Here is a 19386-nt window from a genome sequence, read left to right on the forward strand (position 1 = left end):
AGCGGGCCAACTTTCACAACTGCAGTGTATATAAAGAACACATACGTTTGTCAGTTAGAGTGAAATTATTTTACATCAGGAATATTGCCGACAAAACACAATCCTCATTGCAGTAAAACCACCACCTTGAAATATTACTCTACATAACTCAAACATTCCTCACAAGAATGGCTCTTAGCATGTAAAGTACTTAAAACAACTCATCATATACTCAAATATTAGGTAAATAATTTAATGATGATAGAACAGAATTGCTTTAAACATGATTTCAAGTTACTGTTTTTGTCTGGAGTACAGAGCTGAAATGGTACCAACTGTGTCCAAATACCAAACCACGAATTAAGCAGATAGAATGAAAAAAAAAATTCCCCTGATTTAGGTTTCATTCCTTACTCCTACTTTTACTTGCCTCGGACTGTTGCTATTGCAGGCAGTTAAATCTTTAAAGGACCACGTGTGAGACGGTCCACTGCCGACAGGCCTAACTCGACTGGGCTCACGGATTCTGAAGTAGTTCACTTCCTGCTGGAAGCCAGCCCCCATTTTCTCTTCTGCTTCAGTCCAGGCCTGTCCAGATGAAGCACCACTCAGTAGCTACTGACCATTTAAGAACGGAGAGAAAAGGTAGAAAACATGATTTTCTTTCAAAGAAAAAGCAGATGGCAGACCAGCCGTTGCTCTGGAGTCCCTGAGGCACAAGCCCGAGCACGCCCCTCCCCAAACGTCTGCCGCAGCCCCCGGGGGTCAGCAGCTCGCTTCCCTTGACCCTCTTCCTTCTGGCGCATGGCTAGAGTCAGCAGAGAGGCTCTGCGGAGAACAAAAAGCTTCAGGAAACCGGAGGGTTCACGCAAGGCTTACAGTGTGCCAACAAGGACAGACACGCACACGGGACAGACATCAGCAGGGTCAGCCTGCTCGCTTCTAGCCTAACAGGCTGCTTAAGAACACCTGTTTCTGAGAGAGCCCGTGCTGGTCTTGGAGTGGCACGGAAGGAGGGGGCTTGCCTAAGTGGGGATAAGAAAGGACCCTCTTACACCAGGTGACCTGGGGTTTTATGGTGGTGGTTAGTGCATACATACGGCATAGCTTAATACAATTACTTTGCTTGTTTCATCACTTTATAAAGTCTGCCCCTTTATACAATCATGAAAAGCCAGGGCCTGCCGGTACCAAATGTAAAAGGCTCCAACACTGTAAGAAACATGGCGGTCATGGATCCCAAGATAAACTTAAAGGGTCAGCCCGACATCACTCACTGTGGAGGACAAGCACTAGGTTCTGTCCAGTTCCAGCAGAGAGAGGACTGTGCCCACGAGCACTGTCCTTCAGGTACCAGACAGGGAACAAGGGCTTCTCTTGGCTTTGGCACTCTGCTCCCGGGAAGGGTTTCTGAACGGTGGAGGCAGTAAGTGAGTGGTCCGAAGTGGATCAACAGCCCATAGACGGTCCAAAGAAATACTCTGGAATCCTACCCGGGCCAGGACCCAGAGACAGAAGCAGCTAAGGGCTGTTTGTCAGTCACAGGTCTTCACAAAGCACAGCAGCAGAGCCCCCCTTCCCTCAGCCTCTCCCTCAAGCTAAGGCCCAGCAGAGGGGGAGTTCTTTGGGAGAGAAGGGAAGCTGGCGCAGGTGAGGGGCGTGCTACTCCCACCGCACCTGACTGTGCATCAGGTGCAGAAGATGATCCCACCAAGGAAATGAATGGCACTATTTTAACAGTAGAACATCTTGGGAAAATCCAAGAGGCTTACTCCTAACTTAAATCGTTCACGTGGAAGCCACACCAGTATGCAGGTATGTTCTCCTCTACAAAATCTACATGGATATTTTAGTTTTCAAGCACCACAGAAAAACTTAACTTTAGCCACTCAGTGTAGTGCAGGTACTAAGATTTTAAAAGAGAGCCTACATCTAGAATAAGGAATCGTTCATAGCCAGCTTCATGAAACATGGTTACCTCTGAGGTTTTCTGGTGAGATCTGAGAATTCAACATGTGACCACCCAATCTGCATGGACACATACAGGTTTATGCCAAAGCCCCGACAAAACTATATTTAGCCTTTCAGACTGTGCGCAGGGCCGGCAGCTCACCCTTAATGTCCCACCAAGGACAAAAGCAGCAACTTCTCTACTTCAGTACAAATATGGGCAGAAATTTTAGGATATAAAATAGAGGCCCTTTCCACAAAGTTTAAGATTTAGGGTAGAATAAGGGAAGACCAAACAAAACAAAAAATTCCTACGAAACCAAAATAATTCCACATTGGTCTTGTACTCCACGAAACCCTGAGATGAACTGTAGTCGTCAAATGCCTAGACTTGGATCTCGGTTCACCAGGACACTTCAATAGGCTTCAAACTGGCTCATCATCAGCTTCCTGCTATATTCATAGGCCAAAAAGAGCGCCCCATTGGCAGGGAATGCTCGAATCATAGTAGGTTTCAGTCCAGAATATAAGGCCGTTATTCCTAGAAGACAAAAAGTGATCAAAGACTGAGACGCCCCTCCTCGGAGAGACCCCGTGAAGCCTCAGAGCACAGGGCTGGACACCTACAAATCCAGACAACGCACTGAACGCCAACAAGTGCTGGGAGGACTTTTTCCAGGTTTCCCTGGATGAATGGGAACGAAAGAGACTAATGGAAACGAGGACAGGCATCAGGTCTTCCAGCAAAGCTGGGTGATGCTCAGGTACCACACACTAATCCCAGGCCCAGTTCACTCCTGGTAAGTGGACTGGGCAGAACAGAGGCCTCACCTGGGCAGACAGAAGCAACCCCAGGACCACAGGGGGTGGCAGCCTTGCAGGGTCACCACGAGGCATCGGGCCAAAAGCAGAGTCAGAATCCTGGGTCTACTGCTGGCACTGCCCAAGGTGGTTATGAAGATCCAAGTGGACGAGGGAGGCCTAAGTACTTTGTGAAACTATGAAGTGTCACTCAACTTTGGGGTATGAACTAAACGGTTTCCACACCCTGCGACTGTGCTCGCTCTCAAAATCAAGCCCGAGAAGTTCACATCCCAAGGTGGAAGATGTATAGAGGATGCTGGAAGGACAGGTCTTTACTCACCAGTGGCATGATCCTGGCGTTATACCAACATCACCTAGAAAATCTTTATCCTCCTGCATAACTCTCAAAATTCAGAGCCAATCACTTTCAGGAAGTCTTAGCATTAAGGACTTGCTGCACGTTCTTTTAAATCCCTTGGTGGCTCTGTTAGAGATCATTTTCTGATACTATCCATATTATATAAAACAAGTGGTGCTGACTTCAAAGCATTTGTCCCCTTAGGCAGTCTATATTTTTAAAGTTCCCTCCAGCCTATTTAGAACAAAGAATCCTGGCCCAGGAGTGAGGAACAACAACATCAAACGTTCTTGAGAATGGAAGGAAGCTAAAGAAGGGGTTTGGAAGCGGGAAACTGTGCTAGAAAAGGGACAGGAGACGGGGGGGGGGGGGGGGGGGGGGGGGGGAGAGAGCAACCACGCACACGTGATCAACCTCAACGAGGCTTACAGTGAAATGACCAGTCTGTACATAGCCACTCCGTTTCTGCAATGAGCAGACTCACCTTCATTTTTCACAATGCTTATGAAGGTTCCGATAAATCCTGCCTGTTTTCCAGACATAGAAAGAACTTGAATTCTGGATTTGACGCAATCCACTGGGTAAACAGCAAGCCAGAGGCAGATTCCACCAACTCCACCGCTTAACATCAGAGGGACAGGGCCTGGACAAGGACATGAGCAAACAGTGGTTTTTGTCTCAAAAACAGCATTTCCAGAATTCAGTGTAGGAGAGGCTGCAGGTAGACGGGAATAAAAATGCTGATGCTTGGGGCGCCTGGGTGGCTCAGTCAGTAAGGCGTCTGCCTTCAGCTCAGGTCATGACTTCAGGGATCAAGCCCGCTCCGGGGTCCCTGCTCACGGGCACAAGGACCCATGTGGCACTCTGGGTCTGCCCTCATCACGGTAGGACCGCATTGGTGCTGGTCACTGTGACGCTGTGGCTCACCTGGCCTGCCCTCCAGAGGGCTGGCCCACACAGAACCAGCAGGCCCCCAGCAACATGGCAATGCCCCCCCGCCCCCCGCCATGGGGAAGGAGAACAGTGCCCAGTGAAACACAGGTCACATTTTTTCCAACCCTCTCAGTCTGAAGTTTTTCATTATTTTAATGCCCCACAGCCCTGATTCTTCCTTTACCATGAAAACCAAAGTTGTCTTATTAAACACGATACTTAAGCCTGGGAGCTTGCCTAACCCCAGAATAAGTCCAAAACACTGAAGAGATGGGTTTGAGAAGAAAAAAGCAATCATTCATGCAAGCCAAACATGGACATGGCCGTGCCAAGCAGCTACACAGGACAAGCTAGAAAGAACGACAGTTTTCAGTGCTCTGGAAACACTCTCTCAAGATTTATTACCAAGTTTTAAGCTTATTGCAAAATGCTCTACAGGCGATTTACCCTGTTATTGGAGATTTCCCACAGGAAAGTAATTTCTGCATTCTCCCCTAAAATGTTATTCTAGTGAAGAAGTTTGGGATGCACTGCTTCAGCCCCATGGTGAGGACATGAGTGCACCCTGAGGAAGGTGCCAAGGTCCTTTCCAGCCTCCAGAAACCCCAGCGCACGCTTACCTAGTTCATCCTTCGATCTCCCTGAGGCAAAAAACGACCTGCTCAGTTCATAACCGCCAAAGAAGAAGAAATAGCCGGGCACTTCTCGGAGTAAGGTGCTGGAGAGGCCGTGGTAGAAGCCCAAGGGGCCGTCCTTCCTGAGGACGCTCTTCACCACGGACCAGACGGTGCTGCAAAGAGACAGGGAGCTGCGCTTAGGGCGGGGGGGGGGGGGGGAAGGGGGGGGGCAGTGAGGCCAGCGCTCCCAGCCTGGTGGCAGGCCTGGCTCAGCCCTGGGCAGGCAGGGAACAGCTGATTCTAGAAACTGAGCGACCCGAATTCTGAGAATAAGAGGCTTCTGCAGGGAAGAAATCTCAGAGAAGCACAGATACAATTATTTTAGGACAGCTGTTCTCACCTGAACTATCCGACAGCGATGACACATTATTAAGGTGCACATTCATACAGAGCTGCGTGTGCCTGCTGCACCCCCGGCCAAGATTTCAGCAGACCACGCCAGAACCCCGTCTCAAATGGAACCATGTTCACATTTCCCAAGTGTGCCACTCAGCAAAGGAAGCCCTGGGAATACTCCTGGAAAAGGAGGTCCCTGGACTTTTTGGAAAATCAGAAAGCCCTCCTCTGGCTGTGGACAAAACAATGAAGGACCTAGACCAGTGCCGACATGGCAGAGCGGACTCCCAGAGCTGCTTTTCGCTAACTGCTCGGCTCACCACTGCAGGCAATGTCTGTTTTGTGGTACACATGAAACAGAAGGGAAAGAAGTAGGTGGCACCGAGCAACACTCCTGCCCGATGACAGTTCTCCCGAGGGCAGGGGGAGAAGGGGTCTTCAGGAATCTGCCCCACAGCTTCCCCCTGTATAAAGGATTCCATGAGCAGATCGGGACCCTCAGAAAATGTACAAATAAAATCCAACCCCCATCTGACAAGCAGAGAAAGAAAAGTCAGGGAAAGCCAGACAAGCTCTTGATTTTTATATTGCTTGCATCCTCTTGCCCTCAATAAACAAATTCCTTTGTCAGTTCATTTGAAAAAAAAAAAAAGTGCATTCATACATTCTAGATGTCATTATCCAAGATGTAAAAGAGCCAATACCCACTTCCTTCCAACAACGAATAAGAGAAATTACAAGAAGGAGCTGTCCAAGCTCAGCAAGAATAAAAAATGGCCTTGTATTTGCTCAGTCCTCTACCTCCCTCAATGCCTACCCTCCTCAATTTTTCTTTTGAACTGGTGTGTATTGAAGGAATCTGTTCACGTGCTTAGGGTTTATTTTGTTTTGTGTTAGTGCAGGGAATGAGCAAGGGAGTAGATGTTACTTGAAGGCAAGACAAAGGAAATTCTTAGAAATTCTACAGGGCAAGAAGCACTGAGAATTTAGTTCTTAGAAAGTAGGTATGCAAGAATTTTTATTTCAGGATGATCAGCGCCCTGTAGCAGCTGGAATGCAGGACACTTTCTGTGTAGACCCATCTTCCTGATGGTGTGCACCATGGCAGGCTTTATCTGTCAGAAAAACAAACAGCACCAGAAACCACATCCTTATTGTGGTTTAGAGAACCCCTTGCTCCTCACTTTGCTCTCAGCAGGTGACCTCACTTGGACCAGTGAAGAATCAAACTCCCAGGTAATCAAAAGCATTTCAGAAAGCTTCATCACGCATCACTCATTATCCAGGTCCTTCCTGCAACTCAGCTCCCATTCTATAATGGGAATGTAACACAGTAATCAACTTAACACGATTAGCCTACCTTCTGACCCAAGTCTTAACCCCAGGCTACCATATACCCCTGGGTGGGCACAGCCACACCTAAAAGATAGTCAACCAATATTTACTTTTGTGCAAGGTGTCCATTCGCTTAAGTTTTTGGAGCCAACAATTACTTTCTTTGAAAGTACCTTAGGAAACAAACTGAAGGTTGCTGGAGGGGAGGTGGGGAGGGGGACGGGGTAACTGGGTGATGGGCATTAAGGAGGGTGCTTGATGTAATTAATGAGCACTGGGTGTTGTATTTAAGTGATGAATCACTAAATTCTACCCCTGGAACTAATAATACATTATATGTTAACTAAATTGAATTTAAATTAAAAAATTTTAAAAAATACCTTAAACTACCTTTTTTCTTTTATTATGTTATGTTAATCACCATACATTACATCATCAGTTTTTGATGTAGTGTTCCATGATTCACTGTTTGTGTATAACACGTGCCCTTTTTAATACTCGTCACCTACTTCTAAGGAACATGAGAGCAACTTTGTGGGTGCTGTTCATGTTCTACCTCTTAATCTGGGCACTGGTTACAAAAGTGTTTAATGACTATTAGAACCCCCACTTACGATTTCTGTGTGTACATTGTATTTCAATAAAAAGTTTTAAAGACTTATGCTTTTGGACCTCTAGGCTATAAATAATAGATTCAAACTGGTTGTAATGAATCTCAAGGGTGCAGGATACAGAGCTCTATTAGAGACCCCATCCTCACCGGGACGAGACTAATTCTGTAAATGGTCAATTTATCTGATTTTTCCCATCAGATTTACAGACTTTGAGTTAACCACAGTGACAAAGAGCTTTAGTCAGCCAGATGTTAAGATAAATAAGTATTGAGAGTAATAAAGACAATAAATTGCTTCACAATCCAAATAAATCATACTGCATATGACACACTCTCATGTAACTAGGATCTGTTTTCAAGGCTGAGGGGGAGAGTGTTTTGATGGTTAAAGAGTAGCTCACGAGGGCTCTGAGGAGTTTTCTCAGAACCTGGGCCCTCTGTGGGGACATGCGAAGGATCGGGGAGGGAGGTAAGGAAGTGACCCTGGGATCTGGGCTGATCAGCCCACGTGAAACCTGGGAACGGGCATCAAATATTCATCTTGGAACCCAAATTGGCACTTATGAAGGCCCAGCTCTCAGACCCGGCTCCAAAGCTGTCTGCTATGTGCCTCCAACACAGCTGGGGACCATGCCTCACACATTCAACGAGCCAAGAGTGATAGGAGGCTCCCCCCCGGCCCCCCCGCCCCCCCCTCCGCTTCCCAGGTATTGAATATCCGCATACAGTGTTCTGTTGTGGGAGCGGGGGTGGATCCAACCATCAGAAAGTTCATGCAGAATGCTGTCCTCTGCCTGGTAGGGGAAAGAGTTCTAAAAACACAGTATTTTGGAGTAGATAAATCTCCTTCTCTGCCACGTAGTTTTAAGTATAATATAAAATTGACAAATACTCAGTGCACCAAGGCAACAGAGCCCCAACGTTTGTGCCCAAGCAGTGCTTACTTCTGGCTTCTGGCTATCTTTCCTGATGACTCCATCTCATACATGGTCTGCAGCCGGCACTTGACAAGCTCGGTGGGGCAGAGCACCAGGGCAGCAAAGGCAGAGGCGAAGGAACCCGCGGCCGCGTTCTGCAGGTCACTGGAAGGGAACCAGCACAGGAGGCCGGTTACACATTCATTCACTCACCACGCAAAGCACTCGGCTGGTAAGGGAGAGCAAGGATCAAAGGAGAGGAACACTTTTCTGAGTGCCCACTGGGAACGTGCACACACTGTTTCATCTAAGGATCCCAAAGCTCTGTGAGGCCAACACCAACACCCCATTTTTCATGTGGAAAAACAATACATAGAATACATAATGCACCCAAAGTCATACCACTACTATGGGGTAATGTTAGGATTCAAACCCGGGTCTGCCTGACAGCAAAATCCATGCCCCTTTTATTAGAGTGCTATGCACAGAATGTATCCCCCATCCCTAAAGCTCTATGCTGAAGCCTTAGCCCCCCCCCCAAAAAATGATGGTATTTGGAGGGGATCTGTGGGAAGTAATTAGGTTTAGATGAGGTCGTGAGGGTAGAACTCCCCCATGATGGGATTACTGTCTTAAGAGACCACCGATCTCTCTCCACCCTTTGAGGACACAGCAAGGAGATGTCCCTATGTAAACCAGCAAATGGGCCCTCACCAGACACCAACAACCAGCACCATGATCTCGGACTTTCCAGTTTCCCAAACTGTGAGAAACAAACGTTAGGCCACCCAGCTGACAGTATTTTGTTAGAGCAGCCCGAATTAAGACATAGGGATATACAAAACAAAACAAAGAGAGATGGAGGAAAAAATTACCCAAACTCCCACCACCCCAAAGACACAAATCGTCAATACTTGAGTGTATCTGTCACTAAGCTTCATAAAACAAGGTTCTGGAGCCATCCGTGCGTGCCCAAAATCCAACCTGGAGCAACCACATGTATAACATAACTGTTGTTGTAGATGAAAGCCCCAGATAAATTTTTAACCAAAAAGCTGCTCATTGCAGAAAGAATTCCCAGCTCTGCTGACGACCTCCTGACCTCAGCCACAGAGGGCACCAGGAGTGCGCGATGCTGGGGGGTGGTGAAGGCAGTGCCCATCAGCAAGCTCGATGGCTGGAGGTAAAATGGCTACGTCGGAAATCTAAATGGAGGAACAAATGCACATAAACACAAAAACCTGAAGTATTCATCTCACCTCAGAAGGGTCTGGTACCACCAGCCACCAGCAGGGCTGTGAAAGTGAGGGCCCATCAGAGTTCAAAAATACAGGGGAAAGTCTGAGAAATCAGTTGTCAGGAATTCTCTGAGTGTTCACGAGGGTCGGAAAATAAAATCCCTTCCAACCCAGACAGTGTTCTGTCACAGGAGCTTGGCGGGCACCTGGGGTCGGGCAGGAAGGACCCAGCTGCTCACAGGATGACTGGCTCCCTGACTCTCACCCGTTCAATGCCAGCAGCCCACCGTCACCTAACCACCGGGCCGCCACAGCCCCATGAGGTAACCCCCTCACCTGGCTGCCCTGGGTAGTGGGATCCCCTCACAGGTTTTCCCCAAATCGTGAGCAAAAGCCTAACAGACCTGGCATATTCAGCTGTCACAGAGTTCCGTTAAACAGTCACACAAACTGAGGTCAGACAGGAGCATAAAATCAGGGGCCATCTCCAATCTAAGCCCCAACCTTCTATGCCCTGGTGACCTGGTCTCGGTGCCACCGGACAGACGCAGGCGGGGGCCCAGGCCTTCTTGGCCTGCTACACTCAGGTCCCAGAAGAGTTGGCTGGGAGCGAGGCTTTCTTCCAGGGGGAAGACCCTGCTTGCAGTCTGGACTTGCTTTTCATTTTAGAGAATCAGGTATCAGACCGTTACCTGGTGAGAGCCAGACATACGACTGTACTTGCACTTGGCTTCTAGTGTATGGAAACTGTCCAACACAGTTCACACCTACCTAGCGGTTTGTCAAAACCAAAGCTTAAAGTGGTTTCTGCGGTCTTTTGGCCAGCCTGCAGATCTGTACTCTGTCTCCCTCAGGGACTCTCCATCAACTCGCTGACCAGCAACAGTTAGGGTCAGTAACCAGAGTTGCCAACTTTGCTGGAACAAAGGTGACATCACTCCATGTGGACATCTATTCAACCTAAGATGCAGTAACGAGTCAGCCACCTGAATGAATACAAGCATGTTGTTCTGGTGCAACAAGGCCAAATCAGACTTACAGTGGACTTTGGCTCTCTCATAAATAATCCCCTCTACCAGGGCACTCGATGAGGTGTGCAGGGCCCCAGGCTGCACCTGCAGTAGAGGTGTTTGGACCTGGAACTGAAACGCAGGAGGCATAGGATAGGATTTGAAGAATCGACTGCTTGTCACCCATTCAACAAACATGTACCTGAACACTCCTGCTGTGTTAAGACCTCACATGGCCAAAGGTCAAAGAAGAACCCTACTTGGGGTGGTGTTCAAACCAAGGACAGGCAAATATTTACGGTATTATTGCTGAAATTCCCGGCAGGTTCTTCCAAGCACTGCTTTCCTTTCATTGCCTCTACTTACCACGCTTTCCTCTAGACCCAACCCCCACCACATAGTCCAGAGCCCCGACTCTGGTCTTACAGAAAGAGTACTGGACGGGGACTCGGAAGACATGGCTGTGGGTCCTACTCTCGGCTGTGAACTCAAATAATAGGATCCTAAGCCAGTATCTGCAGGTCCGAGTCCCCCTCTCTAAAACAGAGAACAGCACAGGCTTTGCTGTTCTCCCAGGACCGTGATGAGGGCTAAACAAAACAGGAAAGCCATGGATGTCCCAGCTCTGTAAACTCTAAGGTAGCATTTCCTTGCCAGGTAATCAGCAAACACTGCTCCGCTGGATGAAGATGCAGCCCCCTGCCACCTCATCAAGACTGAAAACGAGGAAGGTGCGGGGAGGCCACATGAAACAGGATGGCTTCTTGGCTGCAGGACTTCCTCCAGGACCTCACGTGACTGCTTGCTATCTCTGTCTTCTCCACGAGGCATCCTCCTCTAGGAATGCTGCCGGGGACCTAAACCTCTGGTCTCCTCCCAAAGTCTCCCCCCCTGGGGGGAGAGCGACAGTCGCTACAGTGTTCTGTCAGTCTCTATCATGAGATCCCACATTCTCCTAGTTTGTCTCCTGCTTATTTACTTCCTCCTCTTCTTTGTGACCCTTCTGGGCTGGAAGGTCCTAGAATCAGTGCGCAGCTCTCTACAGATGCTATCTCCCTGGGTGACTTCATCCAGTCCCAAGCCTCTAAAAAATAAGTTCCATCCATGAAGACAAAACTCTTGCCTATAAAAGGGCACATCTTTGAGACTGCTAGGTACCTCCAGAGAACATTTCTGTACAAAAGGGGCCTACTTTAGTCAGGTGGTTCCTGAGTTACAATAGGGATTCCAATTCCAAACGACCCATATGGCTATCCGCCCTTTGCAACCATGAAGCTGATACAATTTTAAATGATTTAAAATAAATCATTGTTGAAAAAAGGAAGGGCTACACATCCCAGTGGTTCCCGAATTCTTTATAGTCTCTGTGTAAATAAACATCCAAGGGATGACCAAGCACAAGCCAAAGTCTAATGTTTGGGCAGACTTGACCAATGAGTAGGTTCATCTCCATCTTCACAGATGCTTCCAACTCTTCCTAAAATTCTAAGTTTCTCTCAAACCTATCTGGCTCAGGCAGCTTCTTCCGATCCTCTGCATTTTGCTGATGAAGTGGAACCCAAAACTTGGCTCACGAGTTGCATCTACGGCTCCAGTCCAGCCCTTGTGCCCACAGGAGAAGTAATATCTGAGAAGCATCTTCCTGGAGAATACCAACACGTAAGGGTGGCTCATTCTCCATGGTGCATTACAGGCAATCCTTCTGCAGAATACCTGTTTGCCAAGTTTTATATGATGACGGTATACGACTTCACGATCAGACAGAAAGTGGTTATTTTAAAAAAGGAAAACATTCTTCCCATAAAGGGGGAGAATATCATAAAAATCTTGACTATGCAACAGTGTTGTCTTTTTAAACAAAGGGAAAAAGCATTAGTGCCCACCACTCACCTCAGCCTGGCCTGCTTTTCCAGTCCAACCACTTTCCGCACCACCTGTTGGCAGAAGCCGTAGCACATGAAGAGGACAGAGTTCTCGGCGATGTTGGCGATCAGTGCTGGGCTGGTCCCCTTGTAGAAGCCGCGGAAGCCCACCTGGGAGTAGGTCTTCAGGCAGCAGTCGGTGAGGCCCCGGTATAGGTCGGGGAATGTCTGCATCTTCACTTTCAAGGTGTCAAAGGGCTGCCCGGTCAGTACACACGCTGTGCCCCCTAAAACCAGGACAGAAGTCTTCTCCAGCACCAGTGTACTGTTTGAGAACGCAGCATCAAACACCCGCGGAAATGAGAGATAAGCAGCCTCCCCAGGGGCTTGCTTCTGTTGCAGTTCACTCCGACCTCTCTCCCTCCCAAACCTTCAAGCCCAGTCCGATCAACAACAGAGGGTCTCCAGCATGCCCGGCACCCAGCTCCGGCCCTGAAGGAGCCCGCCCTCGGTGGGAGAGACAAACATGTGGTCAGCAGTCAAAACCACAGAACGCAAAGGTGTGGCGTGTGTTCTGGGGTGTCGGCCATGGGGTCAGATGGACCCGGGCTTGAAGCCTGGCTCTGCTGTGAGATTCTGGACAAGCGATACTAACTTTGGAGCCTCGTTCCTCATCCGGTTAGCATGAGGATTAAATAAAAATGGATGAGAAGGCTTAAGATAACAGCTGCTGCATGGATTGGCTCATGAAGAGCAGGTACTCTGCGTTCGTGCAGCCATATCAAAAGGAGGGGGAGAAGTCTGGCAGGAGTGAATCCCTCCTCTCTGCCTACTGCCCAGCAGTACAGATGACTATCAGATAAACAGGGAAAGAGACAACAGATAAACATGACAAAGAGCCTGGCTAATCCCTAAAGAGCCAAAATTTGACCCTTTGGAAAATCTTCATTGGGACTCTACCAATTAATGATTTGTATTTGAATAGAGAAGGCACTGAAACGTACCTTTGCTTAGCATCAATCATGTATTTTTATGCTTTTATATTGTCAAGAGTTTACAAAACAGCAAAATCTGAACTCCTGTAGATGACCCATAAAAAGTCTAAACATAAGGAAAAGAATGAACTGTAACCACCCTGTCATATCCCCAGACCCTGGACTGCGTCAGCATTTGGGAAATGCCACTGGTTAATGCATCCACCTTTCCTGGGCCTCAGAGATCACTGTATCTCAGACGTCCCCTGCCTGTGTCAGGAAATCTAACCATTGGATTAGGTTTTTAAAGATTCATCAAAATTGAAGAGAAGGCTGGGGCCCCTGGGTGGCTCAGTCGGTCAAGCGTCAGACTCTTGATTTGGGCTCAAGTCATGATCGCCAGGTCGTGAGATCGAACCCAGTGTCGGGCTCTGCGTGCAGCATGGAGTCTGCTTGTCCTTCACCCCCTGGTCCTGCCCCGCTCACACCCTCTCCCTCTCTCGCTCAAATAAAATCTTAAAAAAAAAAAAAAAAAAAAGTTGAAGGCTTACATAAATATTTAAGAAATGCGATTTCATAACTTTGACATTACACAGTTATTCTGACTAAATCGTGCAGAGTAGAGACAGAAGAGGGGCTGTTTTGAGTAACTCCCACGTAATTACTGGCAGATTAACAGACATTTTCAAGGAGTCTGAAAACTGAGTTCTTATTTTAAGCAATCACAAGTATATTTGGGATCCTATCCCTACTTTCTTCTAGGAGAGTTCATTTCTTCTAGGAAAGTAATGATACATTTCCACTTTGTCTTGCCAAATTATCCCCAGTTCTGAATTAGTGGAATATAATTCAATAAGATGTTACTACATTATAGTTATTCTCTCTCAGGCACTTATAGGAATAAAATAGGACCCTCATTATATAAAAATAATCATTCCAAAAGAAGAGGTGAATGTCAACATTTTTAAAGAGAGTACATAATTTAGGTAACCTAGATGCAGATAAACTGAATAAAGCATTTCATTCAGAGCATTACAATTTTAACTGGAACTTTTCCATATTTTAACCCAATCATCTTGAGTAGTTCAGATATCACCGGTTGTTAATATATGCCTTTGTTGCATAGCTGTAACAGTTATATTTCCAACAGAGAGAAGGTAGGAGGCTAGTGCATTTTCAAATGCTAACTACAATTCTCTCCTTTCATCTATGGAGGTAACTGACTCCCACGTAATTTATCATAAACGATACTGTCCAGGCCCCCCTTAAGTGGGTGATGACGATTCTGAACACCAGCACCAGCCACTGAGACCTAGCAGGTCCTCAGATACACATCAAGTATCCATGAAGCTATGAATAACTATGAATTTCTCCACTTGCTTAGAGCACAGACCTCTGATCATCTCATTCTCCTTGAGCGAAAAATGGAAATCATTCTGCAGTCTTTCATAGGTGTCCCAAAAGGCCCTGCACTTTATTCTTCAGGAGAGGGGCTCAAACCATGATGTACTCTACATTTTACCAAGGCCAGTGTTGTGGGCTTTCTATGCTCAAAATAGTTATGTCAGAAAATGACAAGGTGTTAAGGAAATCTATCAGGGCAGGGATAGTGTTAGTGGTGAAAACGGGGAGGGCAGAGCTAACGACCAAGCAGCAGACCCTTCACCAGAAAGTCCAGGATCACCTTGTCCACCCATGCAAAATGGAGAACCTCAAACCCGATGGAGGCATTCAATAAATGTTCTGTTTAACAGCACAGGGAGGCATATCATTTTCAAAATATTCCAATCAAAAAAGGCCCTTGATGGACTAAATCTGCCAATCAAAAGATAAAGGGGTGGGGCGGGGTGCCTGGCCAGCTCAGTCAGTAGAAAATACAACCCTTGATCTACAGGTCATGAGTTCAAGCCTCACATGGGGCATGGCATTTAAAAAGAAAAGAAAAAAAAGGGGGGGGAAAGAAGAGAAAGAAAAGAAAAAAAAAAGAAAAAGACACAGTGACTGAATGGATTAAAAAAAAAAAAAGCAAAACCTATCTATATGCTGCCCACAAGAGATTCACTTCAGATCTAAACACACATGCACTGAAAGTGAAGGGCTGGAGAAACATTTAACATGCAAAGGAAAAAAAAAAAAAGCTGGGGTGGCAATACTTACATAAAATAGACCATAAAATAAACACTTTAGCAAGAGACAAAGAAGGGCACTACATAATGATAAAGGGATCAATCCAAGCAGAAAACAAGAGGATATTATAAATATCTATGCACCAACATAGGAGCACCTAAATACATAAAGCAATTAACAGACACAAAGGGAAAAATTGACAGTAATACAGTAATAGTAGGGGACTTTAATACCCCACATACAACAGATCACCCAGACAGAAAATTAACAAGGAAACAGTGGATTTGAACAACACGTTAGACCAGATGAACATAACAGATACATACAGAACATTCCATCCAAAAACAGATTACACGTTCATGTCAAATGCACATGGAACATTCTCCACAATATACTATATGTTAGGCCACAAAAAAAATCTCAATATAAGAAGACTGAAATCATATGAAGCATCTTTTTGACAACAGTATGAAATAAGAAATCAATCACAAGAAAAAAACCATAAAGAACATAAATACATGGAAGTTAAATAACATGCTACTAAACACTAAATGGATCAACCAAGAAATCAAAGGGGAAATCAAAAAATTCATGGAGACAAATGAAAACAAAAACACAATGCCCCAAAATCTTAGAACTACTTTTGCTAGATCTCCAAGAGGAAAATTTATAGCTATTAATATAGGCCTAACTTAAGAAATAAGAAAAATCTCAAACCACTTAACCTTATACCAAATAGAGCTATAAAAAAAAACAAAGCCCAAAGGTAGAAGGAAATAAAGATCAAAGCAGACATATGAAAGACAAAAAACCATAAAAGATAAAAAAAGAAAAAGCCGACATCACAAAAATACAAAGGATTATAAGATTATGAAAAATTACATCACAACAAATTAGACAACCTCCAAGGAATGGATAAATGCCTAGAAACATCTAGAATCACAAATAGAAAATTTGAACAGAGGGGCACCTGGGTGACTCAGGTCATGATCCCAGGGTCTTAGGATCGAGCCCCTCAGCGGGGAGCCTGCTTCTCCCTCTCCCTCTGCCTGCTGATAGCCCTGCTTGTGCTAAGTAAATAAATAAAATCTTAGAAAAAAAAAAAAAAGAAAAAGTTTGAACAGACCAATTACTAGTAATGACACTGAATCAGTAATTAAAAAAAAACAACTCCCAACAAACAAAATTCCAGGACCAGAGGGATCCAAAGGTGAATTCTATCAAACACAAAGAAGAGTTAATACCTATCCTTCTCAAAATATTCCAAAAAATAGAAAAGGAAAACTTCCAAATTCATTCTAGGAGGCCAGCACTACCTGACATCAAAAGCAGACAAAGACACTACAGAAAAGAAAACAACAAGCTAATGCCTCTGACGAACACAGATGCAAAAATCCCCCTCAACAAAATATTAGCTAACCGCATTCAACAATACAGAAAAAATAATCCTTCAGCAAGATCAAGTAGGCTTTATTCCAGGGATGCAAGGGTGGTTTCAGTATTCTGAAATCAATCAATGGGATGCACCATACATATTAGCAAGAGGATAAAAACTCAATAAATGCAGATCATCTCAATAAATGCAGAGAAGCATTTGACAAAACACAACATCCATTCACGAAAAAAACTCTCAACAAAGTAGATTTAGAGAGAACATACCTCAACATAATAAAGGCCATCTATGAAAAACCCAGAGCTAACATCATCTTCAATGGTGAAAAGCTGACCGCTTTTCCTCTATGATCAGGAACAAGACAGAGATGTCCACACTCAGTGCTTAGTTAACATAGTAATAGAAGTCCTAGCCACAGCAATCAGATGAGAAATAAAAGGCATTCAAATTGGTAAGGAAGAAGATATGCGGTCACTAACTGCACAAGACATGATAGTACATATAGAAAACCTTAGGGGCACCTGGGTAGCTCAGTTGGGTAAGTGTCCAACTCTTGATCTCATCTCAGGTCTTGATCTCAGGGTCATGAGTTCAAGCACTGCATTATGCTCCACAGTGGGAGTGGAGGCTACTTAAAGAAAACCTTAAAGACTTCACCAAAAAAAATATTAAAACTGATAAATGAAGTAAATTTGTAGGATACAAAATATACAGAAATCTGTTGCATTTCTTATACACTAATAACAAAGTAGCAGAAAGAGAAATTAAGAAAACAATCCCACTTATAATTGCACCAAAAAGAATAAAATACTTAGGAATAAACTTAACCAAGGAGGTAAAAGACTTGTACTCTGAAAACTATACAGCAATGAGGAAGAAACTGAAGACAACACAAATGGAAAAATGTACTATGCTCGTGGATTGGAAGAACAAACATTGTTAAAATGTCCATGTACCCAAAGCAAATCAACAGATTCAATGCAATCCCTACCAAAATGCCACCAGCATTTTTCACAGAACCAGAATAATCCTAAAATTTGTATGGAACCACAAACGTCCCTGAGTAATCTTGAGAAAGAACAACAAAGCTGGAGGTATTACACTCCCAGATTTATAGATATACTACAAAGCCCTTTGCATGTGTGTGTGTCCTCAGGCTGGATCCCTTGTCCAGGCACTGAGACACTGCTGTGCAGAAGACGAAATCCTGCTCTGCAGAGAACTTCCTTTGAGGTGAATCACCCTCACTGGATTATTTATGTGTGTGTGTGTGTGTGTATTTTTTTTTTTTTTTTTAAGATTTTTTAGTTTGGGAGAGTCTAGCAGACCTGCAAAAACAAAAATTCCTCAGGAAAATAAAACACTCCCGTTTTGAATACATATCCACAATGTCTTGTGTACAGTCAGAAACTGCTAGACTTGGCATGCCTGGCTGGCTGTCAGAAGAGCATGCAACTCTTGACCTCAGGGTTGCGAGTTCAAGCCCCACATTGGGTGTAAAGATTACTTAAAAATAAAATCTTTAATAAGAAAAAAATTACTAGACTTTTGCAAAGAAATAAGAAAATATCACCACAGGGAAAGAATTCAGTTGCTGGAAACTGACCAGAAGATGGCTCAGGTATTATATTTAAAAGGCAAAGACATGTCAATAGTTACCGTGATGAAGTTAGGCTTGATGGAAAATCTGGACTTAGTGGTTAAAGAGATAAGGAAATTTCTTAAAAATGACTTGAAGGAGGGGCGCCTGAGTGGCTCAGTCAGTTAACCATCTGTCTTCAGGTCAGGTCGTGATCTCAGGGTCCTGGGATAGAGCCCCGAGTAGGGCTCCCTGCTCAGTGGGGCTTCTCCTTCTCCCTCTCCCTCCACCCCTCTTGCCTCTCCGCTGCTGTTTGTACTCACTTGTGCTCATTCTCTCTCTCAAGTAAATAATCTAAAATCTTTAAAAAAAAAAAAAAAAATGACCTGAAGCAAATTTTAGAAGTAATGAAAAATCCAAAGAACTCCAGTAGGAGTGGCAATAAATAAAAGATTTAGTCACACAAAAAATAGAAGTAAGGAAACAGAAGTAGCACACTCTAAAATAGTTGAGGATATTGAAAATTTGACTTTTAAAAGAAAAGAAATAACTAGCAAATTAGATGAAGCTAAAGGGTACAATACAAACCAAAGTAAGGAATTGTCCCATGATGAATCACAAAATCACAAAGTCATGGGAAGTGTGGAGGAAGCCATAAGCAATACAATTGATGGATGCAGAGATGCAGCATCCTATAGAAGTAACAGGAGAGAACAGAGAGATTGCAGAGGATGAACTGGTCAAAGAAAGAAGAGAGGAAAAAATCCCCCTGAATTTAAAGAATAAAGCGAGCATTCTACAAACCTCCAGAGAGGATGAAGGAGCAATACTCGGGTTGGCAGCAGACTTTTCATCAGCAACACTGAACATTAGTAAGCCATGGAATAATGTCTTTAACATTCTAAGGGAAAATGATTTTGAACCTAAATTTCTATACCAAGTTAAATTAGCATTTAAGCATTAAGCATGAAGGACCTTTTCAAATATGCAAAACCTCGTCAAATTTAGCAGCCAGAAATCATTCATGAAAGAATTACTGAAAGATACACTCCCACAAAATGAAAAAAGAAAGGAGGAAGATATAAATTCGAGAAAAAGTAGATAAAACTAGTAGATTCAAAGCATGGAACTGGGGAGGAAACCGGTGATGGTTTGAGCTATTTGTTAAAGAGGTAAAGGTTGTTGAGCCAGAGAAGGTGAAGAACTTAAGAGACTCAGGAGGAAGAATCTTCAGAGTGGAAGGAAAAACAAACCCTCAAGAGGAAAAGGCCTCAGAGCTAGAAGAGGGAGGAGAGGCTTGC

General features: G+C 44.8%; 1 protein-coding gene across 1 annotated transcript in view; it reads right to left on the reverse strand.

Moving 5' to 3' along the window:
* Positions 1 to 50: 50 nt before the first annotated feature.
* The window catches only part of SLC25A15 (solute carrier family 25 member 15), a 27904-nt gene continuing 8568 nt past the window's right edge, over positions 51 to 19386 (reverse strand). The window contains exons 3-7 of the mRNA XM_035003488.1: positions 12041 to 12299; positions 7930 to 8067; positions 4645 to 4814; positions 3576 to 3734; positions 51 to 2470 (exon numbers count right to left, since the gene is read on the reverse strand). Coding sequence (XP_034859379.1) covers positions 2346 to 2470; positions 3576 to 3734; positions 4645 to 4814; positions 7930 to 8067; positions 12041 to 12299 — 851 coding nt within the window. The 3' untranslated portion in view covers positions 51 to 2345. The remainder of the gene's footprint in view (positions 2471 to 3575; positions 3735 to 4644; positions 4815 to 7929; positions 8068 to 12040; positions 12300 to 19386) is intronic.

Source organism: Mirounga leonina, unplaced genomic scaffold (genome assembly GCF_011800145.1).
Source record: "Mirounga leonina isolate KUSES-001 unplaced genomic scaffold, KU_Mleo_1.0 Mir_127, whole genome shotgun sequence".
Lineage (NCBI taxonomy): Eukaryota > Metazoa > Chordata > Mammalia > Carnivora > Phocidae > Mirounga > Mirounga leonina.